Source organism: Talpa europaea (assembly GCF_964194135.1).
Source record: "Talpa europaea genome assembly, chromosome: 1".
In the NCBI taxonomy this organism is placed as follows: Eukaryota; Metazoa; Chordata; class Mammalia; order Eulipotyphla; family Talpidae; genus Talpa; species Talpa europaea.
Window position 1 is genome coordinate 65669573 of NC_140073.1, and position 27049 is coordinate 65696621.

Sequence of the window (27049 nt, forward strand, 5' to 3'; positions counted from 1 at the left end):
TGCCCAGCACGCCTGCTCACAGCGTGGCCTTGTTAAGCAGCACAAGGGGCCCTGGTACAGCCTGAAGCTGGGCAGGCAGCCCACCCCAGGGAGGCCCCTTCCTGGGCTCTCGTGGAGGTACGGAGGGGAGTGAGCTGGTGAAAGCTTGGCAGGAGGAGAAGCTGTATCTGGAAGATTCAGTGACATCAGATGAATACAATAGTATTACATCAGAGTTTTATCCTTATGTCTCCCAACAAAACATTTCATTGTTAACACTAGGGAGGTGCATCAAGAGTGGGGTGACCCTTCCTCATATCCAAGGCCAGAGGGGTCCAGTCTGATTCCCTGACAGAATTCCAAGGATGTCTGCATGCTGTGGTTGGCCTTTTATCTCGTCTTTGATCTTGACTCAGAATGCCTCAGACCTCACAGTTCATATGAATAATGTGGGGCCAGGACTGTATGCTCTACTCCATGGAGATGAGGTTTTCCCCTCTTTAGCCTCCCCCTTTTAAAATTGTGCAAAATTTTAGTTGCTGCCTACCGTCCTCCCTGCCCATGTCTGTGGCATGGAAGCTGCATGATAATAAACAGGCAGTCATGTGTGTTCTTGGGACCCATTCAACAAACTGTGGCTGGAGCCCTAGGCCTCGGAGGCTCTCGCCAGCTCTCCCCCACTCTGTGTAACCCCGAACCTCCTCATTTGTCAGGTGGGGATGGGGGTGTCGAGAAGGCATGCATGGAAAGGGCTGGCCCCAGCGTGCAGTGCTTGGAGGACACAGGGGAGGAGGACAGGTCCTAGGAGCAAGGGCCTGTTGGGGGTAGGGAGCAGGAGAGGTTTGAGGACGCTGGGGGTGAGCCTGGAAGTAAGGCCACATCTCTGCTTGTTTTTGGCAGGGGTGAGCACCCCCTTTGCCTGCAGGAACCCCAGGCTGGCCAGGCTTGTCTCTGAGACTGTGACTGGCTGCTGGGTTCAGGTGCACATCCCTCCACGAGGAGGCCAGCCTCTTGCACCTCCGTCCACGGCCCTCAAAGGACCTGCTCTTCTGTCCCTTCTCTGCTCCCCCTATGGTCTTCAGCATCACTCGTCTCCAGAGGCCGGCCTGCGAGGCTCCAGGCCCAGCCTGGCTTGCTGAGCCATGCCTGAGCGCTGTGTGGTGCTGGCGCTGTGTGAGTGCTCCAGGCATCTCTGCTCGTAGGCAGGGGTCATTCAGCCCAGGTGACAGATGAGGGGACTGAGGCTCAGAGTTTCAGGAACTCTGGCTAGTAAGGGATGGAGCTGGGTCTTCATGGCTGCAAAGCCTGTGTGTGTTTTCTCCCCCTTTTCAAATAGCTTCTGGGAACTTTAGCAGTTCACTGTTCTCAGACTTCACCTGCTGGCCTCAGCCTGCTCACTTGTCCATCCACCTGGAGCTCAGCTTTCCTGCCCCTGCTCCTGTGGAATTGAGGTGACCCAGGCGACTCCACCCTCGGCTGGTTCCCTTTCCTGCTAAGGGGCTTCAGTAACTGGCTCTTCCCACATCAGTCTTTTCCCCCTACATCCTCTACATCCCCTCTCAGCTGGCCCTGTGTCCTGAGAGCCCTGCCATGACCCCGAACTTCTCCACACCCGCTGCAGCATCCCCTCTCAGAGGAGTCTCCCAGCAGGCTAGCCTCGGTGTCCTCCCTCAGGGCCCTGCAGACCCTGTGAAAGGCTTGCTCCAGGCCGCCTCTCCTTTCACAGTGCAGTGGAGGGGCTGGTCTCATGCACCAACTAAGCTTTCAGAACAAAGTGCAGGGCTCACTGCCGCCCCCAGCCAGTGTTTGTCTTGTCCAGGGCAGACGGGGTTCTCCCTTCATGTCTTCCTTACAGTGCTGAGTCTAGTGCTGGGAAGACACAGGGGCTGGCAAACACAGGGTGGGTGTCCCTTTGGGCACAGGCTGCAGAGGCCAGGATGGGGCTGAGAACAGTCACGCAGTAGGTGGCCAGAGAGGAGCTGAGTGCCAGGCGGGCCCGGGAGCACGCACACGCTGTCCTCTAGTCTTCCCGGTGCAATAGATGGCTGATCACGGCGCTTTCCATGTGGGCCTGCAAGAAGGAGAGGGTCAGGGATGGGCTGCCTGCCAACCCTCATTGTGTCCTGTCTGTCTCTTGCAGACTGAGGGCACGCGGCTGCAGAAAGATCTCCGGACCTACCTGGCCTCCGTCAAAGGTAAGGGGTGGGCTGGGCTTCCTGGGGTACAGCAAAGGCCATTCTGATGTGCAGTGATGGCAGCAGAACTGGGGAGCGAGAGGCCACAGAGTCAGTGAGGTGAGGCAAGGATTCAGTTGTGACCCACATACCTCCTGGGCCTTTGGGGGTGGGGCAAGCATGCTTGACCCCCCCCCATTTCCCGGGTACCCTGTGACTCTGGCTGCAGTGTGGTCTTTCTGTCTGCAGCCATGCACGAGGCCTCCAAGAAACTGAATGAGTGTCTGCAGGAGGTGTACGAGCCCGACTGGCCGGGCAGGGACGAAGCCAACAAGATCGCAGAGGTGAGCACATCCAGGTGGCCCGGCCCATCGCACCTGTCCTAGCCTCTGGAACAAGCCTTTCTCCTTTTCCACTGTGGGGTGCCTGTGGGCAAATGACCCTCCTGTGAGGGTCACAGTTCTCTGGCACACCCTCGCCCTCATACAGAGATGAGATAAAGAACCTGGGCTGGCCCCTTACCTCTGTGTCTTGCATAACTCAGGAAGCCACCCTCTATGCCCTACCCCAACCCTGGCTTATCCTGACCCTCAGTCCCCTGGGAGAGGCAATAGCTTCAGAATCGCTACCCCCATTTTACAGATGAGGAAACTGGTTCTAAGAAGCTGCTGAGCCGCTAAGTGATTGGGGTGGGTGGAACCCCCAGGGCCTAGGAGGCAAGAGCTGGGTTGGGGTGGCCCAGTTCCCTGGCGACACACTCACATGCTCTTGCCTCCTGCAGAACAATGACTTGCTCTGGCTGGATTACCATCAGAAGCTGGTGGACCAGGCACTGCTGACCATGGACACGTACCTGGGCCAGTTCCCTGACATCAAGGTGAGAAGCAGTCTTTTTCCACCTGCCTTGCTCTGGCCTGGAAGCCTGTGTGGGGGAGCTAGAGAGGAATGGGGGGCAGCTCAGACATTGCCATGACTCTGCTCTGAAGGCCAGCTCCCCTCCCCTGGCATCTCATCTCCTGCTCTGTGCCTTTCTGAGCTGAGGGCTTTGAACCCTATACCTTTGGGTCTCCAGGCTGTAGAAAAAGACCCCATGGTGTGTGTGTGTGTGTGTGTCCGTGTCACTGCGCATGGAATTACTGCATGTTCGTTCGCTTGTATCAGGTATATTAAGAGGATGTATATGCCTCTAGGTGCCTGGTGTTAGGCTGTGTACCTGAAAAGAAACATTTACACACACAGAGTTGAGTGTTTTGCCTCTTACCTGGGTGTGTTTGTCTATGTATGTTCAAAAAGTCAGTTGGCGTGGTCTCCACTGAGAAGAATGGGTGCTCAGGCAATTGGAAGCAGGTGACCAGGTGGCCACTGTCATGCTAGACCTGATCCCCAGGGGTTGTGCTCCATGCTAGCCGCTGGGCTGACCTCAGGTTCCTAGGGGCCTCAGGGGCCCTGGAGAGAGAAGCCCAGGGGTCCCGGGAGACGTCTTTAAGGAGCTGAGGGCCAGGCCAGGGAAGCAGCCTGTTTGGCCTGTGGCCACTGACAGATGGCTGGGATAGCAAGGAAGCGGTTCGGCCTCTGGAAAGAAAGGGCGCAGACTGCCTGGAAGAGGTGAGCTCTGCCACCAGGAGATTTGAGCAACACTGCCTCAAGCATGCTTTCCAAGGACTTGTTGAGCCTGGGGTCTGGGTCTGAGGCACCCTCTCAGTGGGGGTGTGGACCCTGCTCAGTGCCCCCCTCCTGCATCTGTCCCCTAGTCGCGCATCGCCAAGAGAGGACGGAAGCTGGTGGACTATGACAGTGCACGGCACCATTTCGAGTCCCTCCAAACTGCCAAAAAGAAGGATGAAGCCAAAATTGCCAAGGTAAGGGCTGGAAGGGGTTTGGGGGAAGTTTTCAGGGAGGTGCAGCAGGGGGCCACGGGGGCTTGGGGCCACTGGGAAGACTGTCCTGTGCTGCGCTCACCAACCCCTTTGCCTTCTGGCTTCTCTCAGCTCCACTGTTTGGGCTACGACCCCGACCCTGTAATATCAATGGGCGGCTGACTCAGGCCCCTGACTGGAGGGGGGTGCTGGGCCAGGGGTGGGTGAGTGAAAGGCCCCCCGTGAGGGGCAGGTGAAGGCTCACCTCCTCCCCCGGACGGTGCCTGCCCTGCCCCTGGGCCTCTCTGCTCCACTCTGAAGCCACTTTCCAGAAAGAAAACAGGCCTGGCTTGGGTTTCACTGGAAGGGCCCCGCCCGCCTGGCACACACTGAGTGGAATTCCGTCACGGGATCCGGGATCATATGTGGCCCTGTCTCTGCTGGAACAAGTCTGGGGGCCGGGGAGGGGAGGCGGGTACTGGCCCTCTTCTGCATATGGCGGGGGCCGAGGGGGGAGCCTCTCCCCACCTCACCGGGACAGGACTCTGCTTGCCGAGGCCCTCTGGCCCTGCTAATGATTCTCACATTTTGCTTTGCAGTTGGAGTTCACCCCTTTTCTGCCCATGCTTGGGGTTTCCCTTATTCTCTCAACCTCAAGGGACCTTTGTCGGCTGTAGGGGCTGGCCTCCTGGAGGGGCGGCCAGCATGTCTGTCACTGCGTGTGGGGTGTGTGGACTTGGTGTTTAATATCTGTGTCTCTGTTTCTCTCTCCCCGCCCCCTCCTGTCTCTCCTCTCTCCTTTGCCTTGACCTCCCCCCATCCCCAGCCCGTTTCGCTGCTTGAGAAAGCCGCCCCCCAGTGGTGCCAAGGCAAACTGCAGGCTCATCTCGTAGCTCAAACTAACCTGCTCCGAAATCAGGTGACACTGGCTTCTAACCTTGCACGTGCTGGCGCCTTTCGGTCTGTCGTCCTGTCTGCCCAGCTGCCCTGCACCGCCCTGGGCTGCAGCGGGCGGGGGAGGGCTGGGCCCCTTTCCTGGATCTGGCAGCCGGGCTATTTTCAAATGGTCCTACTTGAGAGGAGACCTGAGGTCAAATGCGGGTGGCGACTAGGGGCTGGGGGCTCTGGCTCACGAGTGCGGGGTCTGGTCTGGTCGTGGAGACTGTCCTCGTGCTCTGGGAACTCAGACAGGTCGGGAAGCCATTCTGCCCTGTGCTCCTGCGGGGGACGTGCGGTCCCTAGGTTGCTGTCCTGGCCTGTGCCTTCTCGGTTTACCAAGGAGACACACTTGCACAGAGGCAGACTCTCCCGCCTGGACTTCCAGAGCCTGTTAGTGACTGAGCTGGGGCTCGCTCTATGGCCTCAAGCCCTGGGTCCTTATCCCCTGCCCGGGGCTCCCGGTGGGTAGGTGGGTCCCTGTCACAGACTCATGGTGACCCTTGGAACCCGTGGGCCCTCCGATGCCCCTGGAGGGGATGCTGGTGGGCTCTTCAGTCTGGCTGGGTTGCTGAGACCTGCTTAGAGGCTTGACTTTTTGGGATTTCCGTGGAGAGCAAACAGTCTAGTCCATGGTGGTCCCAGAGGACTTGCTGGAGGAGGATCTTTGTACAAAACTCTCAAACATTCCTGCTACCCTGGCAAACCTTGACTTCTCTTAGTCCCTGCTCCTGGGACGAGCAGGGTGCTGGGTGAGCATGGGTGGTTCAGGGCCGCTGGGTACAGTGGACTGGGAGAGGTGGCCTCATGGTCTGCTCTCCAGTAAAACGACTGTGATGCGACTGCAGCACCCCTTCATGGTTCTGGGGAGGGGCTGTCTGCAGAGACCGGACCTAGGAGGTTAGGTTTCTCTCCGGGCAGCTGCCCCGTTTTTCCTGGGCTGCCTCCTGATTTCATCATCTTCAACACACATGTATTAAATGCCTGCCATGTGGAGAGCTCCGGGCTCTGCATGGGCCTGTGGGCCAGTTCCTTACCTGACCTGCGGCCTGATTTCTTTCAGGCCAAAGCTGTGGGCTGACTTTGGAAGCACCCAGCTGCTGACGGCCTCACCCTGAGGTTGGGGTGACCCTGGTCTGGGGGAAATGGACTGGGGAGCCTTGGGAAGTAGACGAGGAACTCGGGGGCTGGAAGGGTCTGTCCTGTAGAGTTCAGGGTTTCGACTGCAGGGGGAATGGAGCCAGTGATGTGCATTTCTACATGCTGTTTTTGCGATGGGCTTAGCAGGAGACTGGGCGAACCTTTTAGTGGGGTGGGGAAGTCCCTGGGGGACAATGGGGCCTAGAGTGGTGCCTGCAGCTGTTTTTTTTGTTTTTTTTTTTTAAAAGATTTATTTATTTATTTATACAAGCACTGGGTACAGTCAGAAGCGTGGGAGGGTGAGAGAATTCACCAGAGCCAGAGCGGAGAGCAGAGCAGGCAGAAGGACCAAAGTACACTGCTGAAGGGAGCAGCGGGCGGCAGGAGAGGTCCGCGTGCCATGTGGGACCCTCCTCTGGTGGCCGGGGAGCAGCCGGGAATCTAACCGATGCTGCAGAGGCTGCGGGCAGCTTCGCAACTCAGCTCAATTGCTGCGCCACTGGGGAGGCCCATGCAGCTGTTTTTGGTCTCCTGGGAGAATGTGGTTGGGTATCCTGCTGGAAGGGCACCAAACCTCCACTCTGGGGGCGTGGCGGTGGAGGCCGAGGCATGGGCTCCTATCTGTGGATGTTAGCCAGCAAGTGTTTTGCCTTTTGGCCAAATCGGTTTTCCCATTTGGATCTAGTTTTTATTTTAGCACATCCACCTTCTGTCCCCACCCTGCCTCATGCCTGGGGGGAGGCCAGGAGCCTTCGGGTTTCCCAGGAGCAGCTGGCTGGCTGTGAGCTGCTACCCTGGGGCTGCCCTGCTAGCTGGTTTGACCTTGGCCAACTTTTGAGACCACTCTCACTTAAACATGTTCTCTTACTTGTCCCTGAGTTGCTCTTCACCCTTGCCACAGTTTCTCAACCCTCCCTGCAGGACCCTGGGGTGCTGCTGTGGGCTGAGCAGATGGGCCTCCAGTCTGCTTTCTGCATCCATCAGCATGCAGTGGCACCTCAGGGGCTCTGTGATTGCTCTTACAGTGGACAGTTCACTCCTCACTCCCTGCCACCACGTGATTCTGAGGGCCAGAATATGAGGATGGGACCCACAGGGTAAAAAGACACAGGCCCTGACTTCCAAGAGTCCTAAAATGGAGTCATCCTGCTCTGAGCAGCATTGCTGGGATGTATGAACAGGGTGTGGCACATAGCCGAGCTGCTGAGCTGTCACCGTGCTTCACTTGGGGACTTAAGACCAGCATGATGGCTGCAGCTGAATCCTCACTGAGAGGTGGTCTTTGTGGGTGCAGAGGCTGGGTGGGCAGGGTGGGTTCCCAGGGGGTGTGGGACTTGAGCCAGCCTTGTGGATGGTGGTGGACAAGGGAATGTATAACAGTGCAAGGTGCTTGTAGCTCGCCTTGTGGGAGTCACTCATTTGTGGGTTTTGCGCACTGCCCTTAAGACCTTGTGGGGTGCCCAGAGGAGTAAGGCAGGATGACCCAGCCCGTGGCCTGGAGGTGCGCTACATCTGGCCATTCCCAGAGTGGCCAAGGTCTGAATATTTACAAAGATAGTACTCCCCCTCCCCCCTTCTTCCTTTAATGTTTCGATGACATTTTAAAAGTTATGCAAAAGAACTCTCAGTAAGTTCCAACAATGCGATTGTAGTCGGGAGCATTGGTGGCCTCCGTCTCCTCCAGTCCTGCCACAGGTCATCAGGCTGGGCTGGGGCATAAAGGGGCGAGGGGCCCATGGGCTGCTCCTGGCCTGAAGCTGGAAGGGACAGCTGGGTGGGCTCAGGGGACATCACATGCCTGGTGGGAATTCGGTGATCCAGCCGGTTGGAGAGGCCTGAGAATGTGAGGCTGTTGGTGGGAAGCTTTCTTCTGGGCAGGGCCTGCCGCGTTCCTGGGCTGTGACTCAGACTGAATCCCATCACCCTCTGAGTCACCATTTCCAGCAGCGCCCTCCAGAAGGAGCCAGCAGAGCCCCTTCTCTGCAGGGGGTGGTGACTCACCTCCATCCTGGCCTGGTGCTCCACCATCAGGGGGTGCTGCTGCCCTTTCTCCCAAACCCAGGTCTGCCGTGGGGCCTTGGTGCCACCGCCTGGTGGGTATGAGCTGGGAGCGCCTGCTGCTCTGCCCTGGGAAGGCATGGGTGGAAGGCCCTGGAGTGGGCCAGCACTCTGTCAGCAGACCCTGCCCAGACCCTGCCCTCTCCCCCAACCTGCTGCCTCTGGCCTCTATCTAATGGGGACAGGTCACAGGAGAGAGAGGTATCCAGGGTGGGAGCAGGAAAAGACTCCCAGGGAAGTGAAGTGCAGGTTGGTGGCTGAGGCCCAGTGGGAGCTGTCCTGAGAAGGCGGGAGCGCACTTGGGCAGGACCCCAGAGAGCCGGGCAGCAGGCTAGCACTTCATGAAATGGATCGGTCCCCCCTGGCTAGCTCTGGGGTCTGCCTCTGTACCCACTTTGCCCCAGCCGCCACCTCCAATTGTTCCGTACTTATCCCTTGCCCGCCGTAGGGCCAGATGGGGGCCCTGCATTTTGCTGTGGCTCTGCCCTGCTCTTCCTGAGCTGTCCCGTAGGCCTGGCTGCAGGGACCCTAGGGCCTTAACGGGGATGTCCGTCCAGACATCCGCATCCAGTTTAGCCCCCATCTTGCCCAGAGCCCTGGGTCCAGTGCATTGGTGGGCGCTTGGGAGGAGCAGGTCTTGGGGGGTGGGCCTGGCCTGGCCTGGGCGGGCTGGGACAGAGGCCCAGCAGAGGGGAATGACGGGTCCTGCTCCTCAGGCCGAGGAGGAGCTCATCAAGGCCCAGAAGGTCTTTGAGGAGATGAATGTGGATCTGCAGGAGGAGCTGCCGTCCCTGTGGAACAGGTGAGGGCCAGGAGGAGGCGGGGCTGTGTCCCAGTGTCTACCTGCGGTGTCCTGGGCCCTCTCTGATGAGGGTGGAGGTGTGCCAGCATGTGTGTGGCTTCCCTGGGCTGACCTTTATGCTCACTTGTCCTTTTTCTTGCCTCCCCCCCCCCCCCACAGTCGTGTAGGTTTCTATGTCAACACCTTTCAGAGCATCGCGGGTCTGGAGGAAAACTTCCACAAGGAGATGAGTAAGGTAGGCACTGCTGACCTGTGGACCTAGGCCTCTGGGGATGTGCTCTGCCCTGCCAATGGCCAGGGTCAGAAGCACAGAGGGGGTGGCCGAGCTTCCTTGTCCCTGCTGGGGTTCAGCACACATCAATGACTATAGCACCCCTTTTGGACCCCGGGAGGAGCCGGCTGGCCCTTGTCCTCAAGGAGCTCTGCCTCCAGAGTGTTTGGGCTGCTGCTGGTGCCCGGGGAGGCTGTGAGTGGGCTCCCAGCTCACCCTCTCCCTCTCCTAGTCTTACTCTCATAATCTGAACAGAGCGAGCACCCCTCAAACTCTGTACAGGGTTCTCAGCCTGGGCTGAGGGAGCAGTGTCAGGAAATGGTGGTGCTTTCCAAGTTTAGGCAAATGACAAATTGTTAGAATTATCTTGATTTTGAATTTTTCTCTCATTATGGGTTTTTATTTTTTTTGGGACCCTCGCCGGTGGCCAGGGATTGAACCGGCGCTGCAGAGGCTGCAGGAAGCCTCGCAGCCCAGCGCTCAACCGCTGCGCCGCCAGGGGAGGCCCCTCTCATTATGTTTTAAGACATTGAAGCAGGTCAGCTATATCCGCCAGTCAGATGTGAGAAGGGGTCTGATTATTGGGAGTTGATCTGCACTGATTACTGGAAGTTAAACTGAATTTGAGAAACCTGGTGTGGGCGGTCCTCCCTCCTCGCAGTGGCTGCAGCGTCTGACTGTCACCCGAGTCCAGTGGGACAAAGTGGTGCAGTGGATTCCAGGCCCACCAGGGCAGGCTGGGGAAAAGCCAGCGTGGGGCCTCTCCTGAGTCACCACCCTGAGTGCAGTTCCTGCCTTTTAGGCCTCCCCTTTCCTTCCTGTTTTTCCTTCTCTTCCAAGATGTGAGATAATGCATGAAACATTTATAAAACAAGCAGGTGTTTTGAGGAAGGAAACATTTATTAAAGTGGGAGGAAAATTCCACCCTGAGCTTCCCAGTGGCCAAAGCAAAGAGGAAAATATTCTCAGTAAGGAGAGTCACTACGTGCGTGGGATAAACCTCTCTTGTGTCTATTCTTTTGGTGAAATTTGCGCCAGTTGTAAAGCATCTTGGCAAAATGACTTTAACAATTAGGACCAACAATTAATTTGCAAAAGCAATTAAATTTTTTTTAAAGAAGTATAAGTTTTATATGGCATTTTAGAAAATCTCTACAAGTTGAAAGAAAACTGTCCTCAAAAGAGTAACTGTTAGGTGCCTCCCTGGTGGCGCAGCAGTTGAGCGCTGGGTTGTGAAGCTGCCCGCAGCCTCTGCACCGCCGGTTCGATCCCCGGCTGCTCCCTGGCCACCAGAGGAGGGTCCCGCATGGCGCGCAGACCTCTCTTGCCACCCGCTGCTTCCCTCTAGCAGTGTATTTCATCAGTCTGCCTGTTCTGCTCCCCGCTCTGGCTCTGGTGAATTCTCTCACCCTCCCGTGCTTCTGACTGTACCAAAAAAAGAGTAACTGTTAGCAAAGCAACATTCTTCCTCCTTTTTTCCGGGTTTGGTGTGCTGGGGAGTGAAGAGCTTGGTCATGGAGCAGGGGGCAGGGTAGGGGTACAGGAAAGGGACTGGAGTAGGAGGAGAAGCAAGGAAGTGATTGGGGGAGACTGGGGTTATTTGGTGGCCTCGGAGGTCTCCATCTCTTTGCTGTTCCTCCTGCAGCTCAACCAGAACCTCAACGACGTGCTGGTCAGCTTGGAGAAGCAGCACGGGAGCAACACCTTCACGGTCAAGGCCCAGCCCAGGTGTGTGCCTTGCCCTACCCTCGTAGGGGTGGTGTGGGAGGGAGAGGTGGTCTGGGTGATTGCCTGGTGCTCGCTGGCTCATGCAGGGCTGCACCAAGGCTCACTGATATGGTCCTCTGTGGATTTGGCCTTCCTGAACTCTTGGTGCAGAGGAAGGTACCCCCACCCCTCCAGTGTGTTCCATTGAGGAACGAGCTCTCTCTGGGCAGTCTGCAGGTCTCTTGAGCTTGGCACGGCTTATCATCTGTGGAGCAGGAACAATCTGGTACCTTCATGGCTTTGGGGAAGGCCTGGAAAGTGAGCTGTCCTCTTACAGCTCTGGACAGTGATCTGCCTTCTTCCTGCAGGAGGGGAGCACCATTGTTTTCCACTGCTGCTCCTGTGGCAGCCCCTCCCTGGATGGCGTGTGCATCCTGCAGAGGCAGCCACATTCTTCTGCCCCACCTTCTGTGCCACCTAGGAGACCCCTGTTTCCTGTGGATAACCTGGGGGGACAAGGGGAAATATCTGCTTCTTTAGCTGTAGTGTACAGGAAGCAGTTGCAAGCCTGGGGGCTCCCTGCTTTCCAGCCATGTGTGCCCGTGTCACAGGACAGGGTGGGAACTGTGTACCTGGCTTTCCTGGCCTGTAAAAGAAGCGATTCTATTTGCTTCTTGGGGTCATTGGGGTATTACCTAGGGCTAAGAAGGCAGGTAAAGAATGGTTTGCCTTTTGTCTATCTAAAAATAAAATAAATGTGACTGACAGAGGGATCCCCACAGGATGCCCTGGGGGTTGGGGCCGGGATGGGGGTAGAAGAAAGACCGGAAGTTAACTTCCTGCAGGGAGGAATGTCCTCCCCTTGCTGCACCTTCTGGCCTGGAGGTAACTGCTTCTCCGGGAAGTGTGTGGAGGTGGTGGGCATGGTGAGCACAGGTTCCCATGGGAAAGGGACTGGTCTGCAGGGAGAGGCAAGAAAGTGGAGGCTGTGAGCCTCCTTTTCATCACAGTAGCCCATTTTGTGGTCTGGCTGCTTCCTCTCCCAGGGCCCCACCTGTGCCAGCAGACCCCCACTCCTTCTAGGCATTGGGACTCAGAGCCTCTGGGCTGGTCCACATGTGGGGTGATGCCATGGTCTCCCAGCCAGTGTCCTACCACCTCCAGGCCCCGTTTCTGGGCGGCTCCTCTTCTGCTCATTTTCTCAGCCCCAGCACGCTGAGGGTGATGGGGGTAGGGCAGCTCTGTCCCTTTGCCCTCCTCTGATCAGAGGGGTTGCTGCTGAGGGGAGACAACAGGCCAAAATGAAGGCCTCCACATCCCGTCCATCCTCACAGAAAGAAAACTAAACTGTTCTCCCGGCTGCGCAGAAAGAAGACCAGGTACCAGCAGTGTGTGCTGCGTGGTGGGGCTCCAGGGCCAGCACCCTGGGCTGCCCGTGCATGCGCCCAGCACCCTGCTCCCAGGGCTCCACTAACCCCTAACCTGCCTTCCAGAGTATGGTGCCGCCTGGGCTGGGCCACCGGTGGACAGGGCTATGGGGTAGCTGGGGTGGCACTGTCGTGTGTGTGTGTGTGTGTGTGTGTGTGTGTGTTGGGGGACAGGGGTTGCTGGGGGGCGGGGCAGATAGCCAGGACTCAGGTTAGCACAGTTCTCTGCACACTGTCTCGTGCCTACTGTGTGTCCATGTGGGAAGGCCTTGGAAGGGTCGCTGTGCACGAGGCTGGTACTTTAGAGTCATGTATGCCGTATTTAGGTGGACTCCTGCAGGAGACACACGTTCCATAAAACACAGATCCGAGAAAGATGAGGTCCCAGTGCTGTGTCTCATGTCCTCCTGAAGGCCCTGGGTGACGTGGCTGGTAGGCTCTACTCAGTCCAACACCTTAGCTGCTCACCTCCAGATGTGGCCACTGTGACTAAGGAGCCAAATTTTACATTTTATTTATTCAGTTTTTTTTTTAAAGATTTTTATTTATTTATGCATCCAAGAACTGGGGTGTAGGCCAGAGGTGTGGGGGGTGAGAGGATTCACCAGAGACAGAGTGGGGAGCAGAACAGGCAGATTGACTGAAATGCACTGCTGAACGGAGCAGTGGGTGAGGCAGGAGAGATCTGCTGCACCATGTGGGTTACCTCCCTGGCCGGGAATCGAACTCATGGCTCAGTGTCTGGCGATAGCTTCATAGTGCTGAGACTTTAACCCCTGAGCCACTAGGGAGACCCCATTTTATTTAGTTTGACCCTAAGTTTAAATGGTCTTGGTCAGCCCTGTTCTAGCCCAGCTCTTCATGTAAGCATAGACATTTTCAATGCAAGGATGTATTTTCAATGCAAGGAAATATCTTCGTTTTTGCACCCAAGTGGCAGATTCTGCACACCCTTTGCCCTTGTTCTTGGTCCTGCCCTTTGTAGCCCGGAAACATCATTTGTCCTCAGTGCCGCTCCACCAGGAATCCGCTGCCCATGTTCACCAGCCTGCCCATGGTCTCTGGTTAGGGACTCTGAGGGGCGTGTGGGAGCAAAGGTGGCTTGTCTGTGCATGTGGTGTGCGCAGGGAGTGTGGGCCCTCGAGCGGGGCTGTGGTTGGCCTTCCGGCGTGACTGGGTGACAGGCAGCGAGGTCAGCCAGGGAGTTCTTTGGGGTCTAGAGTCTAGGACCCTCCTGCTGTGTGACATTGGGGTGAGACTTACTTCGCCTCTAGGATGTTTGGCTTCTTCGTGCTGTGAGTCTGGCTCCTCCCAAGCCACGGTGCGAGCGCCACAGGCCTGCTGGGGCCCTGCGTCTTTCTCCTGGGAGCTGCAGCTCTCCAGCGGGAGTGCTGTGTCGTGCTTCCACTGTGTCCGTGAGCGCTCCCTGCCCTGTCCCTCCATTTCTGCCCATCTCACGTATGAGTATATGCAGGGTCACACGTGGACACACGGACACACACTTATACACACAAGGTGGTCACCTTTTCACATTGAACCTGTGTGGACACATACATACATACACTTGCAGTTTCACACATTGATCCACATGAGTGCACACTCCTATGCATATGTGTCCATGGGCCCCAGGGCACCTGTGTGCACACTCTTCACACACTCTTTCACACACAAACGCACACCCCTTCACACACACACACCTCCTTCCCATACTTACACCTCCTTCACACATTTACATCCCTTCACATATATATCCCCTTCACACACACCCCTTACACACGCACAGCTTTTTTTTTTCACACACCCCTTTACACACTCCCACCACTTCATCCTTCACACACATCCCTTTCAGCCCTTGCACCCCTTCACACACACCCCTTCTCTCACACACACTCCTTCACACACTCACATACCTCTTCACACACACACACCTTCACTCCTTCACACTCACACCCCTTCACATGCATGCCTGTGCATTGGCACCTTCTCTACCTAAACCGTGACCTCCCTCCACCTGCCGCCTTCTCTTGTCTTGCCTCCACAGTGACAACACCCCTGCAAAAGGAAACAGCCCTTCTCCTCCACCAGATGGCTCCCCTGCTGCCACCCCTGAGATCAGAGTCAACCATGAGCCCGAGCCCCCCACCACACCCGGCGCGGCCCTCACCAAGTCCCCTTCTCAGGTATGCACTGGCCTCTCCCCTCCTTCCTCTTGCTCGTGCTCTGCTGTTCTCCCCCCTCCTGTTCTCTTGTCCTCTGCTGGGGCCTGGGCCTGGGCCTGGGCAGGTTTGGAGCCGGAGGCTTTGCCCAGCAGGGCTGGATGAGCTGGACCTGGACCTCAGTCTCCCTCACCCACTGCCCCAGGCTCCCCTCCTCAGCCCTTGGTCCTTTCTGGGGCATCTGTGACTGTGCGTCTCCTGCCACCCTCGCTGCACCCTCTCCTGCTCTGTCTCCCTGGTGCGTGGGCTTTTTGACTTTCTCCGTCTCCTGCCTCCCAGGACATAGGCTCCGGGTGCGCGGAGCATCCAGGCTGCAAGCTGCCTGCCTTCCGCTCGTCTCGCCTCTCTTTCCAGCCTAGGCCGTGCAGGACCTTTAAAGGGGTAGCCAGAGGCGCTTGGTGAGCCCTCGCACACTTGGTCTCGGCCCTTCCTGGCAGCTTCTGGTTTCAGGCCACGGCCCTCCGACAGCTGCAGGGACGGCCTTAGGCGCCTGGAGAGCCCACACTCGGGCCTCTTACCTAGGCTGGCCCTGTGCCAGCGCTTTCCATGCAGCCATTCACGGAATCCTCACGCTGTCCTGGAGGAAGGTGGTGTTATCATCCCAATTTGACAAATGAGGGCACCCATGCTGGGGGGGGTCTTGCTCGAGTTCCCCCAAGTGGGTGGACGTGTGGCCTCTCCCAGGCCCTCTCCACGGGTCCCCACGGGTGACAGGCTGAGCTGAGCTGCTCCACGGGGGTGGGCGGGGGCGGGTCCTGCAGAGCAGAGGCTTTGGGCACAGGGTGCTTCTTGCATCCCATTCTCTCTTAGTCTTCTCGCCGGGGGGTGCGAGCCAAGCACCCCCTCCAGCGGCCTGGCGCCTGGCAGGCCTCTCCTGTTCCCCCTTCTTCCACTTCCCCTCCTTTCCTCTCTGCTCCTTGACCTTCCTTCTGGGGTATCCCTGCGGTTCCGCTCTCTGTCTTGGGAAACAGCAGCTTTTGTGGCTTCGTGCTCCTTGGTTGCCTGGGTGTGACTAACGTGGCTTTGTCTCTGTCTGTCTCCCCCAACCCCCACGCTCTGCTGTGCCTCCCTGTGCGGTCCCCTCACCCGCCGCCGACCCACAGCTCCGGAAAGGCCCACCAGTCCCTCCGCCTCCCAAACACACCCCGTCCAAGGAGGTCAAGCAGGAGCAGATCCTCAGCCTGTTTGATGACACGTTTGTCCCCGAGATCAGCGTGACCACCCCCTCCCAGGTCAGCCGCGGCCGCCGCGGCCCAGCTCTCTCGGGCGTGCATGGCCTTCTCCCTCCATCCCACGCCCTGTGCCTTGCCTCAAGAATCAGGAATCTGGCTGGCGAGACTGACCCTGAGCTTCCCTCTTGCTCGTCCATCCATTCCCCCATCCGCCATTCTTCATCCGCCTCTGAGCATGTCCCGTAGCCAGATGCAGGACACGGGTGAACAGTCCTCACTCGCCAGGGTCTTCAAGGTTCCCGTCATACTGTGGCCAACAGGGAGCATGGAGAATTTGGCCTGTCAGGGGAGGCTCCTGAAGGAGGTGATGTTTACCAGGTGTCTGGGGAAGACACTGCTTTAACCAGAGGCAGTGAGGGGAGGCAGCAAGAGCGTAGTTGGGAAGATTCTAGAATGTCTGCCAGAAGCACCTAGATGTTAGCTCCCAGAGCTGCCGATAGCCACTTGGAGGTGGGGCAGTGGCTGAACTGCAGAGTATCAATATGAGTTGCAAAGGGTCTGTGCCCTAAGAAATGCCTGCTCCTAAATGCCCTGCTCATAAATGCACTAAGATAGCATGAAATGTCCATTTGCAGATGGACAAAGGGGTGGGGCTGCTGCCAGGCCGGGCTCTCAGGGCTGTGCCTCTTGCAGGCTGCTTTGCACAGGGTCAGAGGCCGGAGGGGAGGGCCGGCTGGAGGGGCGGGTATGGAGGGAGAGGCAGCTGGAGTAGTGATCAGTGCTGAAAGGGGTATATGGGTGAGTGGGTTTCAAGTTGCTGGGGGGATTAGATACTTTCAGTGTAGGGAGGCCAGGTGGGCGAGGCCCTGACTCAGGGTCCAGGAGTCTTGGGAGCCACTGGGAAGGTGGCCAGGCTGGCCCCAGGGTGCTCTTGGAGCCACCTGGAAATGGGAAGCAGGCCTCCAAGTAGCTGCTGGGATGCTCAGCATGCAGGTCCGGAGCCGACACCGCTAGCAATCACAGTGGTGTGCCAGCCCTTAACCACAGGCCCTTGTTCTCCCCTGCCCGGCCCACTTGTTTGGTTTCAACCACCTCCCGAGAGGGGGTTTGTCCCCATTTGACAAATGGGGAACCTGTGGGCCTAAAGTGCAGGCAGCCTGTCTGCAGGAGTGTGTCCCTCCCAGCTCACAGCATGCCTTCCAGCTCCCCCTCTGCCACCCCAGGGAGCAGGGTCTCTACCCAGCGGGGGCAGGACATGCACACTGTGGCTGCTGTTGCCAGGGCCTGGGTAGGCTGGTCCCTGTCCATGTTGCTGTGCTAACGGGGCTGCTCAAGTGGGCCATGGTGAGTGGCCTGCATCCTGGTGCCAAGGACAGCTGTGCATGGGGGGAGGCTGGTCTGCCAGGAGGGGGGTCAAGGGGACATGTCTGCCCTTCTGCCTGGTGGCCCTAGGCCCTGGGAATGGGGGGGCACTGTCTGGTCTATGATGATGACTTGTGAGAAGGGGTGGGGTCGTGGGGCTCTTGGGGGATGCTGCCCGCTGGTGTGGGAGGGCACCTAGAGCTCATGTACCCACGGTGCCCTGGGCATTCGTTCCTTAGAGATGGCACCATGGTGGGGACAGAACAGTGGCCTCCCCAGGCTCATTGGACTTGGCTCAGTCTGGAAGTCAGTGTCTGGGAGTGAGTCTGGGGACACGCCCCCTGTTCAGGAAGTGTGTCCACTTGGCCTGGACTCTCTGGACCCTGTGCCTTGTCACCTAAGCTGCGGGACAGCTGGCACCCAGTGTTCTTAGGACCGAGAGTCCTGGCTAGCTTCAGACAGGCTACGCCTCCCCAGAAGGCCCTTCTGGGCACGCCTGCACCATGCTTTCAGCTCTCTCGTCCTCCTCAAGGAAGGGCACCTCCAGCCCCACCTGGGAGCCAGCCAGATCCTTCTCTCTATTTGGGCAAAGTCCTCTCTGGCCCCCAAGGGGAAAATGTGGTCCAAGATGGAGGCAAGTCCTCCCAGGGAGACAGCGTGTCCTCTGGGCACTGTGGCCAGGCCGGCCATCCTCCTTGAGGGGGAGACCCTTTTCCCCCCTGGTTATCTGACTCAGCTCTCCATAGGACGGGCACGGGCCTGTGCCCTAGTCTTTCAGCACTGTGCTATTCCTTGTACATTCCTGGGCTGCACCCAGACCCCCGGGGACTCGGGGGGTGGCTGGGGTGGGGTCTGCAGTTTGCAAACGGATGTGGACATGTTGGGACTCAGTGTTGAGGACCGGACTTCCAGGCAGAGTGTGCTAGCTCAGCCTCAGCCCTGCTCCTGGAGCTGCTGGTGTTTGCACGGCACCATGTGTGATCTGTCTGTGGGGCAGTGAAGGGAGGTCAGTGCTCAGCCTAGGGCCCTACCAGACAGGGCAGGTGAGCTGGTTTAGTCCATCAGGCTGTAGCCTGTGATCTTCTGGGGCAAAGGGCAAGGTTGGGGAGTTCGTGGGATGGGAGAGAAGTGATGTGGGCACTGGGAGGCCTCTGCTGGCCTGCAGGAGGGAGACAGGTGGTGGGATTGGGGGCTGGGTATTGGTCTGGCGGGTGGCTGTCCTGGCAGCCTATTGTTGATTCTGAGGTGGATGCCAGGATCATCCGGTGTGGATGGAGCCTGTGCCAGGGCAGTGCCCGTGTGTGTGAGTGTGAGTGTCTGTGTGCTGGATGTATCTGAGTGCCCTTGTCAGATGTTCCCAGCTTATCACTAACTGCCTTCCTCCTCTGCTGCTGTTGCCAAGTTCGAGGCCCCGGGGCCTTTCTCGGAGCAGGCTAGTCTGCTGGACCTGGACCTTGACCCCCTCCCACCTGTGGCGAGCCCTGTGAAGGCACCCACGCCCGCTGGTCAGGTTGGTCTGAGTCCACTGCCACCCACCAGCCGCTAGACCAGGCCTGAGGGTCCTGGGGTCACCAGATGCTCTCCCTGGTGCTCTGGCCGCGGCTCTTGCCTCCTCAGCTCCAGGCACAGGCCAGCCAGAGACCCTCAGGTGGAGGGGCCGCTGAGCACTTGGCCCGGCTCACACACTGCCTCTGTCATGCAGCGGCCCTGTGCGTGGGCACCCCTCGGCCTGGGGTCATAGCCCCTGGGAGGTCAAGGACACACCCCTCTGGAGATCTCCGAGTCCAACTGCACGCCTCCCTGTGCCTGCTGGACAGTTGGGGGGTGGAGGTCCCTGGAACTTCTTACCCGCACACCCATCTCTAACCTCTGTGCTTCTCCCCTACTGCTGCGCTCAGCCAATTCCGTGGGACCTCTGGGAGGTAAGCCGTGCTTGCTCTGCACCCACCCCCGCCCTGGGGAGCTGCTCTGGTACAGGGCCAGCTCCTCCACCTGTGCCTGCCCTGGTCACAGGTGCCCTCACACTCGTGGGTCTGGGCCTGGATCGCTGGGAGCTGTCTGGCTGCTGACCCCTCTGTGGATAGGCTGTGTCCGGTGCGAGCCCCAAGCACAAGGCTCCACAGTGTAGCCTGCGGAGAGGGCCCTCCGTGGTGCAGTAGGCAGCCCCCTGAGGCACCCTGGATAGCCGTTAGCTGGTCACCCAGATGGAGGGGGTGTCCTTGTGCTTGTTGGGGCCTGTGTGCTGGGGGTCTCTTGGGGTGGAGAGTCTCAACGCTTGAGGACCTTCCTGTCAGTGGGGCACCGTTGGGCAGTGGCATCAGGGACCTGTTGGGACAGAGGGGGAGGAAGGGATGACTCAAGGGACAGGAAGGGCAGGTGAGGCCAGGTGCTCTCTCGTGGGGGTGCCTAGTGTCATTATCTTCAGAGTACTCCAAAGAAAGTCAGGTGAGGGTGTGCAGAGGCATTTGGCAAGGTTTTGGTGGGTGCTGAGCTGTGTGCATTGTATTTGCACCTGCTGCCCCTGGAAGTGGTAAGAACAAGGTCATGGGAGTGGACCTCCCTCCAGGGGTTCTCTGATGTCCCCCATCAGCCAGACTGCCCACTTTCACCACGCTGCCCCCTGCCAATACTGGGCTCACGACTGTCTTCTCTTGTCTCGTGTCCCCACCTGACACCTCCTCCCTGGCCCTGCCCCTCCTGCCCTGCTCTCCCGGTGGCCCTTCACTAGTCCACAGAGAGTCCAGCTGGCAGCCTGCCTTCCAGGGAGCCCAGCGCTGCCGAGGGCACCTTTGCGGTGGCCTGGCCCAGCCAGACGGCCGAGCCAGGTCCTGCCCAAGTAAGTGCCTGCCCCCATCTGTCCTTGGCCTCTGGGGGTGTAGCATGCAGAGCTCAGAGGAGAGGGCACTGATAGATAAGGCCACCATGGGCCTGAGGGTGAGACGGGCATGAGCCCCAGTGAGGGGCATGTCATTTGTGCTGGGGGGAGGGGCTGAGGTCACATGTGCCCTTCCCTCACCAGCTTCGCTCCAGCCTCCCGGTTCAGTCTCTACAGAGGGAGGGATGAGCATTTAGAGCACTCAGTGGCTTACGGTAGACACTTTCTGGAATTTTCTATTTGATATCCACCCTAATCTAGATATTTCCCCCTCTGACAGATGAGGGCAGGCAGCTAGGAAGGTTGAGTAATTGCTCCCAAAGCTCGGAAGTGGCCGAGGCTCAGGTTGGCCCCGGTCAGCTGGACTGTGACCTGGCATCGTGCGCTTTGCCTTGCCGGCCGTGCCTGCCACCATGTTGCCTGGTGCTGTGCCTCTCCCTTCTGGGGGAGCTGGCATCCAGCGTTGGCAAGGGCTGCTCTGGCCAGCCTAGCGTTGTGTTCAGGCAGGGACAGTGTGCTTCTGGTGCCGAGCGTGGGGCTCCGGAGGGGCTGGGTGGATCGGATCGGGGGAGGGTGGGAAAGCTGAGGTTTGGCCAGGTCTTGGGCTTGGCGGGCAAGGTATTTGAGGGCGAGTCAGGGTGGCATCCAGGGCTCTGTGCCTGTCTTCTCCACAGCAAGTCATTCAGCATTCTCGTGCCTACCAGCACCTCCTGCAGCTGCTTCCGGAGCCCAGGACCCGGCCTTCCCCCCGGCTCCCTGTGCTGAGTGGCGGCACTGGTCTGCTCCAGACACCACTTGGGGTGCTGCCCCACATGGTCCTTTCTCTTGTCCCATCGAGTTGTCCAGCCTGTGCCTGACCCCTTGCCGGCATTTATGTTGCAGCCAACAGAGGCCTCGGAAGTAGCGGGTGGGACCCAACCTGCGGCCAGAGCCCAGGAGCCCGGGGAGACGGCAGCCAGTGAAGCAGCTTCCGTAAGGCGACAGGACCACGGCCCTGTCTTCTCTTCCCTGCTGTCTGTTGGTCTGCTGCCCGCCCACGGCCCCCTGGCCCTGTGTCTTGCCCATGCACCTTGCTCCTTGCTGGCCCAGGTCGCAGTTCCCGTCGGCGAACCCAGAGGCAGGCCGTTCTGGTTTTGGGCACAGAACCCTCTTCCCCTGCCTGGTCACCCCTGCCCTCTGGTACCCCCTCCCTGCCTGCACTGACTTGTGCTCCCTCCCCCAGAGCTCCCTTCCTGCTGTGGTGGTGGAGACCTTCTCAGCAACTGTGAACGGCACCGTGGAGGGTGGCAGCGGGGCTGGGCGCTTGGACCTGCCCCCGGGGTTCATGTTCAAGGTGAGCTCAGTCTAGCTGATCCCTCAACTGGGGACTTCCACCTTCTGGTAGGGCCCCCCGGGTGCAGTTACCGTTTGCACAAGCATGACATTGAGCAGGAGGCTATGTGGTTTTCCAGAGTCCTATCCCTGTGCTCCCGACCACCCAGCCTGTGAGGCCTGAGTCTCGCGGCTTTCCTGGGTCACCAAAGCCACCCCGGACCTAAAGCCCAGGGTAGCCCAGGGCGTCAGAGGAAGGGGTGTCGAGCTCTCAACCTTTTCAGGTACAGGCCCAGCATGACTACACAGCCACGGACACTGATGAGCTGCAGCTCAAGGCAGGGGACGTGGTGCTGGTGATCCCCTTCCAGAACCCCGAAGAGCAGGTGAACTTGCGCGGTGCTTGCACAGCTGTGTGGGGAGCGGCCAGCAGGGGGCAGCAGAGGCCTGCGCACTGGGCCTCCTTCCTGCAGCTCCTGATTTCAGCTGTTCCTCCCTTCCTGGCTCTTTCCTCTCTCCCTTCCTTTTGGCCTGGTTCCCAGGGCATCACATTTCTCCTTCTGTTGCTCTCTTCCTGTCTCCCTTTCTCTCGGCTGCCTCATGTTCTTCTTTCCCCCATCACTGTCTTCTGTCCTTTTCCCGAACTCCACTTTCCCCAGGCTCCGCTTTTCTCCCCTCCCGCCCTTGGCCGAGGCCTCCTTCCTCCTCCTCCCTCCCACGACGGGATCTCTGATCTCCTCGCCATGAGCCTCTGGATTCCCCCAGCCCTGTCCTCAGCTGTCCTCACTCCAGCTGCCTCCCCGGTGCCCCTCCTTCTGCCCTCAGAGCGGGCTCCCCCAGCAGGGCAGGCCACCAGAGCTGGGCACAGGTGCCCCCTGGGTCTGGACAGTTGCTTTGTTCATGAGTCATGGCCCTTTGGTAGGGTCCTCCGTGGGGGTGTAGGTGGTGGGGTGGGGGTGCCCACGTTGATATCAAGGCATCATCGTGTCGTGTAGGAGTCCTGGTAGATTCTTCTTCCTTTTAGAGACTCCAGGGAGTCGCCAGCACATCCGTGTGATTTCCATTGTCGGGGTGTCTGAAAGTGGAAGGAGGGGGCAACAGGGCCTGGGATGTGACCCCACCCCCACCCCGTATGAGGCCCTGGGCTGGGACTTGAGGGCACAGGTGTTTATGAGGCTGTAGTGTGCTGGGAGATTTAAGAAACAAGGGTTTCTTGTGCCTATTTCTGAATCAGTCTCTTTTTCTGTGCTCTCCCTTGCTTCCCTGGGGGCTGGCCACAGGCTGGGTGGGATTTTCAGAGGCAGAATCCTGCCAGCCCATAGTAGGAATGGGGGGTGGGAGTGGCTCAGGTTGAAGACACACTACGCGGGTGATGACAAGACTGAAACACCAGAAAGACCCAGGTGGCTCCCAGCTGCAGCCCAGCAGCAGGGCAGCGAGGGCCTCAGCCATGAGTGGGGCTGAGAGGCCATGCAGCCCAGTCTGGGTCAGGGTGGACGACCGCTGTGAAGAGTCAGCAGTAAAGCAAAGGCTGAATCTGAGTTGGAGGGCTCGGTGGGGCGGTCTCAGGTCACTCTTAGAAGCTTTTAACTGTTCAGCAATCACCAACATTTTTTGGTATTTGTGGGCAGTCTGGAAGGACCGCTGATGTCCTCCTCAGGACACGTCCTCTGTGGCTCAGGAGCCTGGGGTTGGGAGAGGTGTTAGATGTGCTCAGGCAAGTGCACTAGCCAGGCTGCCTTTCCGAGATGGGGAGGACTTCCCAAACAGCAAAGGGTCACATCCACCCCACCCACGGGCGGGAAGACTGGTGCGGGTCGGTGGCTTTGGGAAGCAGGAAGCAGGGTCTCCCTGGGAAAGCCGGAAGGCTGCCTGGAGGAGGAGGTCTTTGGCATTTGTGACAGGCTGGAACCTTCTGTAGGAGGGGCAGCTCCTGGGGCCCACACCCTGTGGGGCTCCCCCCTTCCTGTGCCAACTGGTGCTGTGCTTCCCAGGATGAAGGCTGGCTCATGGGTGTGAAGGAGAGCGACTGGAACCAGCACAAGGAGCTGGAGAAATGCCGGGGCGTCTTCCCCGAGAACTTCACCGAGCGGGTCCAGTGAGGGCAGCTTTCTGTGCGTGTGAAGAACACCTTTTCCCGAAAAATGTGTGTTTCTTTTCTTTTTTTTTTCCGTTTTGTTTTTAAACTTTTGAAAAGTGAAGGGAAATCACGGGGAGAGACGGGAGTCGAGAGGTGTTCTCCCAAAGATTGGGTGGTTTTCCAAAGAGCCTGGTGCCGGCAAGTCCAGCGGAATCGCCAGCGTTCCTGAAGCTGCTGTGTCCCCTAGTTGAGTTCCTGGCCGCCCTGCCCTGCTCCCCCCAGGGCGACGCCGCATGTGAGCCCGGCCGCAGGGGCCGGGGCGCTGAGCCACCACGCTTGCCTGAGCTTCGGCCCCGCCACCGCCACCCGGGCACGGTCCTCTAGTCCTGGCAGCTGCTGGGGGAGGGGCCCAGTGTCTCCAGAGACTGCAGGGCCCAGATGACAGCCAGGCCCGGCCCTGGCCCGCAGACTGTCCGTGTGCTGTTTGAAAATAAATCTTAGTGTTCAAAACAAAATGAAACAAACAAAAAAATTGATGAAAACACTATGAAAATGTCTGTTTCTTTTTTCTCCCTCCACGTCTGTCTTCAGGGCAGTGGACTGTGATTATCTGTGACTTTTCTGCTGAGCTAATCCTGTCACCCTCTGCTCCGGCAGGTGCTGGGGGCAGGAGACTGGATCCTATGGTCCCTCCAGCTGTGGCCTGCCATTTGTTTTGAGTTTGACTGGGCGGGCCCTGGCAGGCCTTGGCCCTGCCCCGGTGTGCAGATGGCAGTTGGTTGGGAAGCAGGTGATGGGAACTGGTGATAGGCGGGGAGGACGGGCCGGGTGGCCAGCTTCATGTCTTGGTGGGTGCCGCTCGGTGATGTTTCATACATCTGAGCCCTAAGTGCCAGCACAGCACGCCATTGCAAAGATGAGAAGGAAGTCTGGGGTCTTGCGGGGGCCTGTAGGGGCTTGAGAAGTTGGCCCTGTAAGAGGCTGAGCTTGGTGGCCATGAGCCCAAGCTTGGCAGCCGAGCGCCACTTCCTCCAGCCGTCTGCCTCCCTTTCCTCTACCCACAGCAGAGGGTTCTGCAGCTCCTCAGCAATATGCCACACAGAGGTGGCCCAGCTCCTTCCCAGCACCCCCTGGAGCATGAACAGCGGAATCTTAGCTTGCTTTTTGGGTAAAAACTCTGGCTTTGCTTCAGGCGGCAGCACTGTCACTGCTCTAGCCCTGCCTTGTCCTGTGGCTGGCAGTGTTGGCTCTGCCAACCGTAGTATCTGTAAGCAATAAAAGTTACAAAGTCGGGTGCAAGGAGCTTCTTTCTAGTTATTTCACTGGAAATTTAACTCCTTCCATTCATCCCCTCTGTCACTCCCTCCCACACAGACAGGTGGTTTTCTTGCCCAAGGCCACACATAATTGTTGGTGCAGCCAGGGGTGCAGCCCGGACAGCTCTCCTGTGCTGTACAGGGGGTGTGTGCCCGGGGCAGGTGGGGAGCAGCCAGGGGCAACACTCCTCTCTCTCCATGAGGTGAATGAAGCACAGAAGTCATTAGTGTGAAGTTTGTCACACTGAGATTCGAAGATCTGTAGGACATTGGCCGTGGACTTGAACCTGTGCCCCTCGAGGGGTCCCTGGAAGCTGGGGCAATTAGACAGGAGAAACCTGTATCACAGGGGAAGCCACAGGGAGGCTCCTGCAGAGACAGCTCCCCCGGGTGGGAGCCCAGGGGCAGTGCCTGTCTGGTGGGTCGGAACAGCCTTCCCGAACGAGCCTGGGAGCTGGGGCACTACCATGTTCCTGTCAGCCCAAGAGAATTCAGGGCCACGCAGCCTGAACAAGCAGGCCAGAGAAGTAGGCAGAGAGAGCCAGGCTGAGGGCGGGATGGGCAAGAGGCAGAGTGAGGCTGGGGAGAGTAGACACCTCAACAACCATTTGGGAATGACTTCCTTTGGGGAAGGGGGAGTGAAACTCAAATCAGGGAGTGTCTACTCCTCGTGGCTTCTAGAAAGGGCTACGGCCAGGGAATATGGAGAGAGAGAGAGAGAGAGTGTGTGTGTGTGTGTGTGTGTGTTTGAGTGAGTGATCTTTGCGGGGCCAGGGAACAGCCCACATAGGTAGGTTTGTTCCTCCATGTTCCAGGGGGAAATTTCATTGGATTTGTCCCAGAACCCGTCCTGCCCTGCAGTCTATAGACATTGGGTGGCTTTTCTCATGAGCATTCACTCACATCTGCCTGGCTCCCGACCCCTGAGCATGCGTTCACTCGTTCATTCCTTCACTTAAAGCGCTCAGCGTTTCCCAGAGGTACTGAGGTCACGGAGATTAACGTGTGGTTCTGCCACCTGGTCACTCACAGCTTTGGGGGAAGCCAACAAGAACTGTTTTGGCCACAGTGATGCTGCACAGTGGTGTGTTTAAGATTGGCAGTGACAAAAAGGAGCCACCCTCGCACGGGAGGGGCATGGCTGCTGAGGCCTTAGAGTCGGGGATTCCTAGAGCTGATGCACAGACACACGCGCGTGCACACAAACACACACATGCATGCATACACACACACGGGAAACTCACGCCTCAGAAGAGCAGGTGCAAAAGCAGGTCACATTGGAGAGGCCGGCAGGGAAGCCTGATGCCCCGGAGAGAGAGGGAGGCTAATGGTGTCGAGGTGGAGATGGGGGAGCAACGAGGCCATGTGGGAGAACTTGCAATCCAGGAGGAAGGAGGCTCCCAGAAGGGGTCCTGGCCACAAACATGAGGGGAAGGGTGGGGGAAGTTGCGTGAGCATGCCATGCCAAAGAGCTGTGAAGTGCTCTTTTGAGAAGAAATCCCTCTCCAAGAAGCTGTGTGTGGGGAATGAAGCCAGAGAGCGTGGAAAAGAGTCAAGATCGGCTTGCCCAGCCCACTCTTAGGTCCTGGGGGCTCCCCAACAGGGGCTGCTGTGGAGCTGCCAGAGAACACAGCAGGCTGCCCCCTCCCAGGCCTTCTCTGGGTATGCTGAAGAGCAAGTCGCTGAGGATAGAAAGGCCCTTCTCAGCATAATTAAAAAGGATAGTTAACAGCGAGCCAGGAGGCTGCCTTCCCGACAGGCGCTGATTGCAATTGAGAATCCAGACTGTGATGGGAAGGGTGCAAGGGACATCTCCCCTCTATCAGCCAAGGGTAACACAGCGGTTAAGATGCTCGTGGGGTCTCACCAAAGGAAGGACTCTGCACCACGGAGGGAGCAGAGGCGCTGTGTGCTGTGTGACTGCCAAGCTCACTGCGGGCCAGCGTTCCTTCACGGGAGCCATCCAGAGCCTTGGCAGCACTCTCTTCTAGAAGTCTGGTCCAGCACCTCCTGCTTACTTCGGTAGTCTAGAGGACACATCGTTTCCATAGGGCAGAGTCATGGGATGGGCTGGGAAACTTCTAGAAGCAGCTGGCCACCCTGAACTTCTGGCTTCAGGTGGGTGTCCCCACCCGACAGTGTACATAATTGCTCACTCTCCCCATGCCCACGGGCACCTCAAACTTTATGTGACTCTTGAGCTTGTCACACCTGGGGCATCCCCTAGATCCTGCCAGGTACTCACCCCTTACTCATCCACTCCTCCTCCCGAAATGAGCTCTGATTCAGGGCACCAAGGAACCCCTCTAGTGTCACCCACCCTTCCTTGCAGTGATGGGTGTCCTCACAACACAGTCTTGGCCAAGG

The 27049-nt window shown here is 58.4% G+C and overlaps 1 protein-coding gene across 1 annotated transcript in view; it reads left to right on the forward strand.

Annotated features, from left to right (window-relative positions):
- Window positions 1-23903, forward strand: part of BIN1 (bridging integrator 1) — a gene marked incomplete at its 5' end in the record, with an annotated part of 52184 nt that extends 28281 nt beyond the window's left edge. The window contains 17 exons of the mRNA XM_084253820.1: window positions 2120-2174; window positions 2403-2497; window positions 2935-3030; window positions 3905-4012; window positions 8860-8945; window positions 9105-9180; window positions 10862-10944; window positions 12258-12302; window positions 14392-14530; window positions 15670-15798; window positions 18503-18610; window positions 18999-19022; window positions 19829-19936; window positions 20858-20947; window positions 21198-21308; window positions 21571-21672; window positions 23281-23903. Coding sequence (XP_084109946.1) covers window positions 2120-2174; window positions 2403-2497; window positions 2935-3030; window positions 3905-4012; window positions 8860-8945; window positions 9105-9180; window positions 10862-10944; window positions 12258-12302; window positions 14392-14530; window positions 15670-15798; window positions 18503-18610; window positions 18999-19022; window positions 19829-19936; window positions 20858-20947; window positions 21198-21308; window positions 21571-21672; window positions 23281-23388 — 1563 coding nt within the window. The 3' untranslated portion in view covers window positions 23389-23903. The remainder of the gene's footprint in view (window positions 1-2119; window positions 2175-2402; window positions 2498-2934; window positions 3031-3904; window positions 4013-8859; window positions 8946-9104; window positions 9181-10861; window positions 10945-12257; window positions 12303-14391; window positions 14531-15669; window positions 15799-18502; window positions 18611-18998; window positions 19023-19828; window positions 19937-20857; window positions 20948-21197; window positions 21309-21570; window positions 21673-23280) is intronic.
- Between the last annotated feature and the right edge of the window lie 3146 nt (window positions 23904-27049).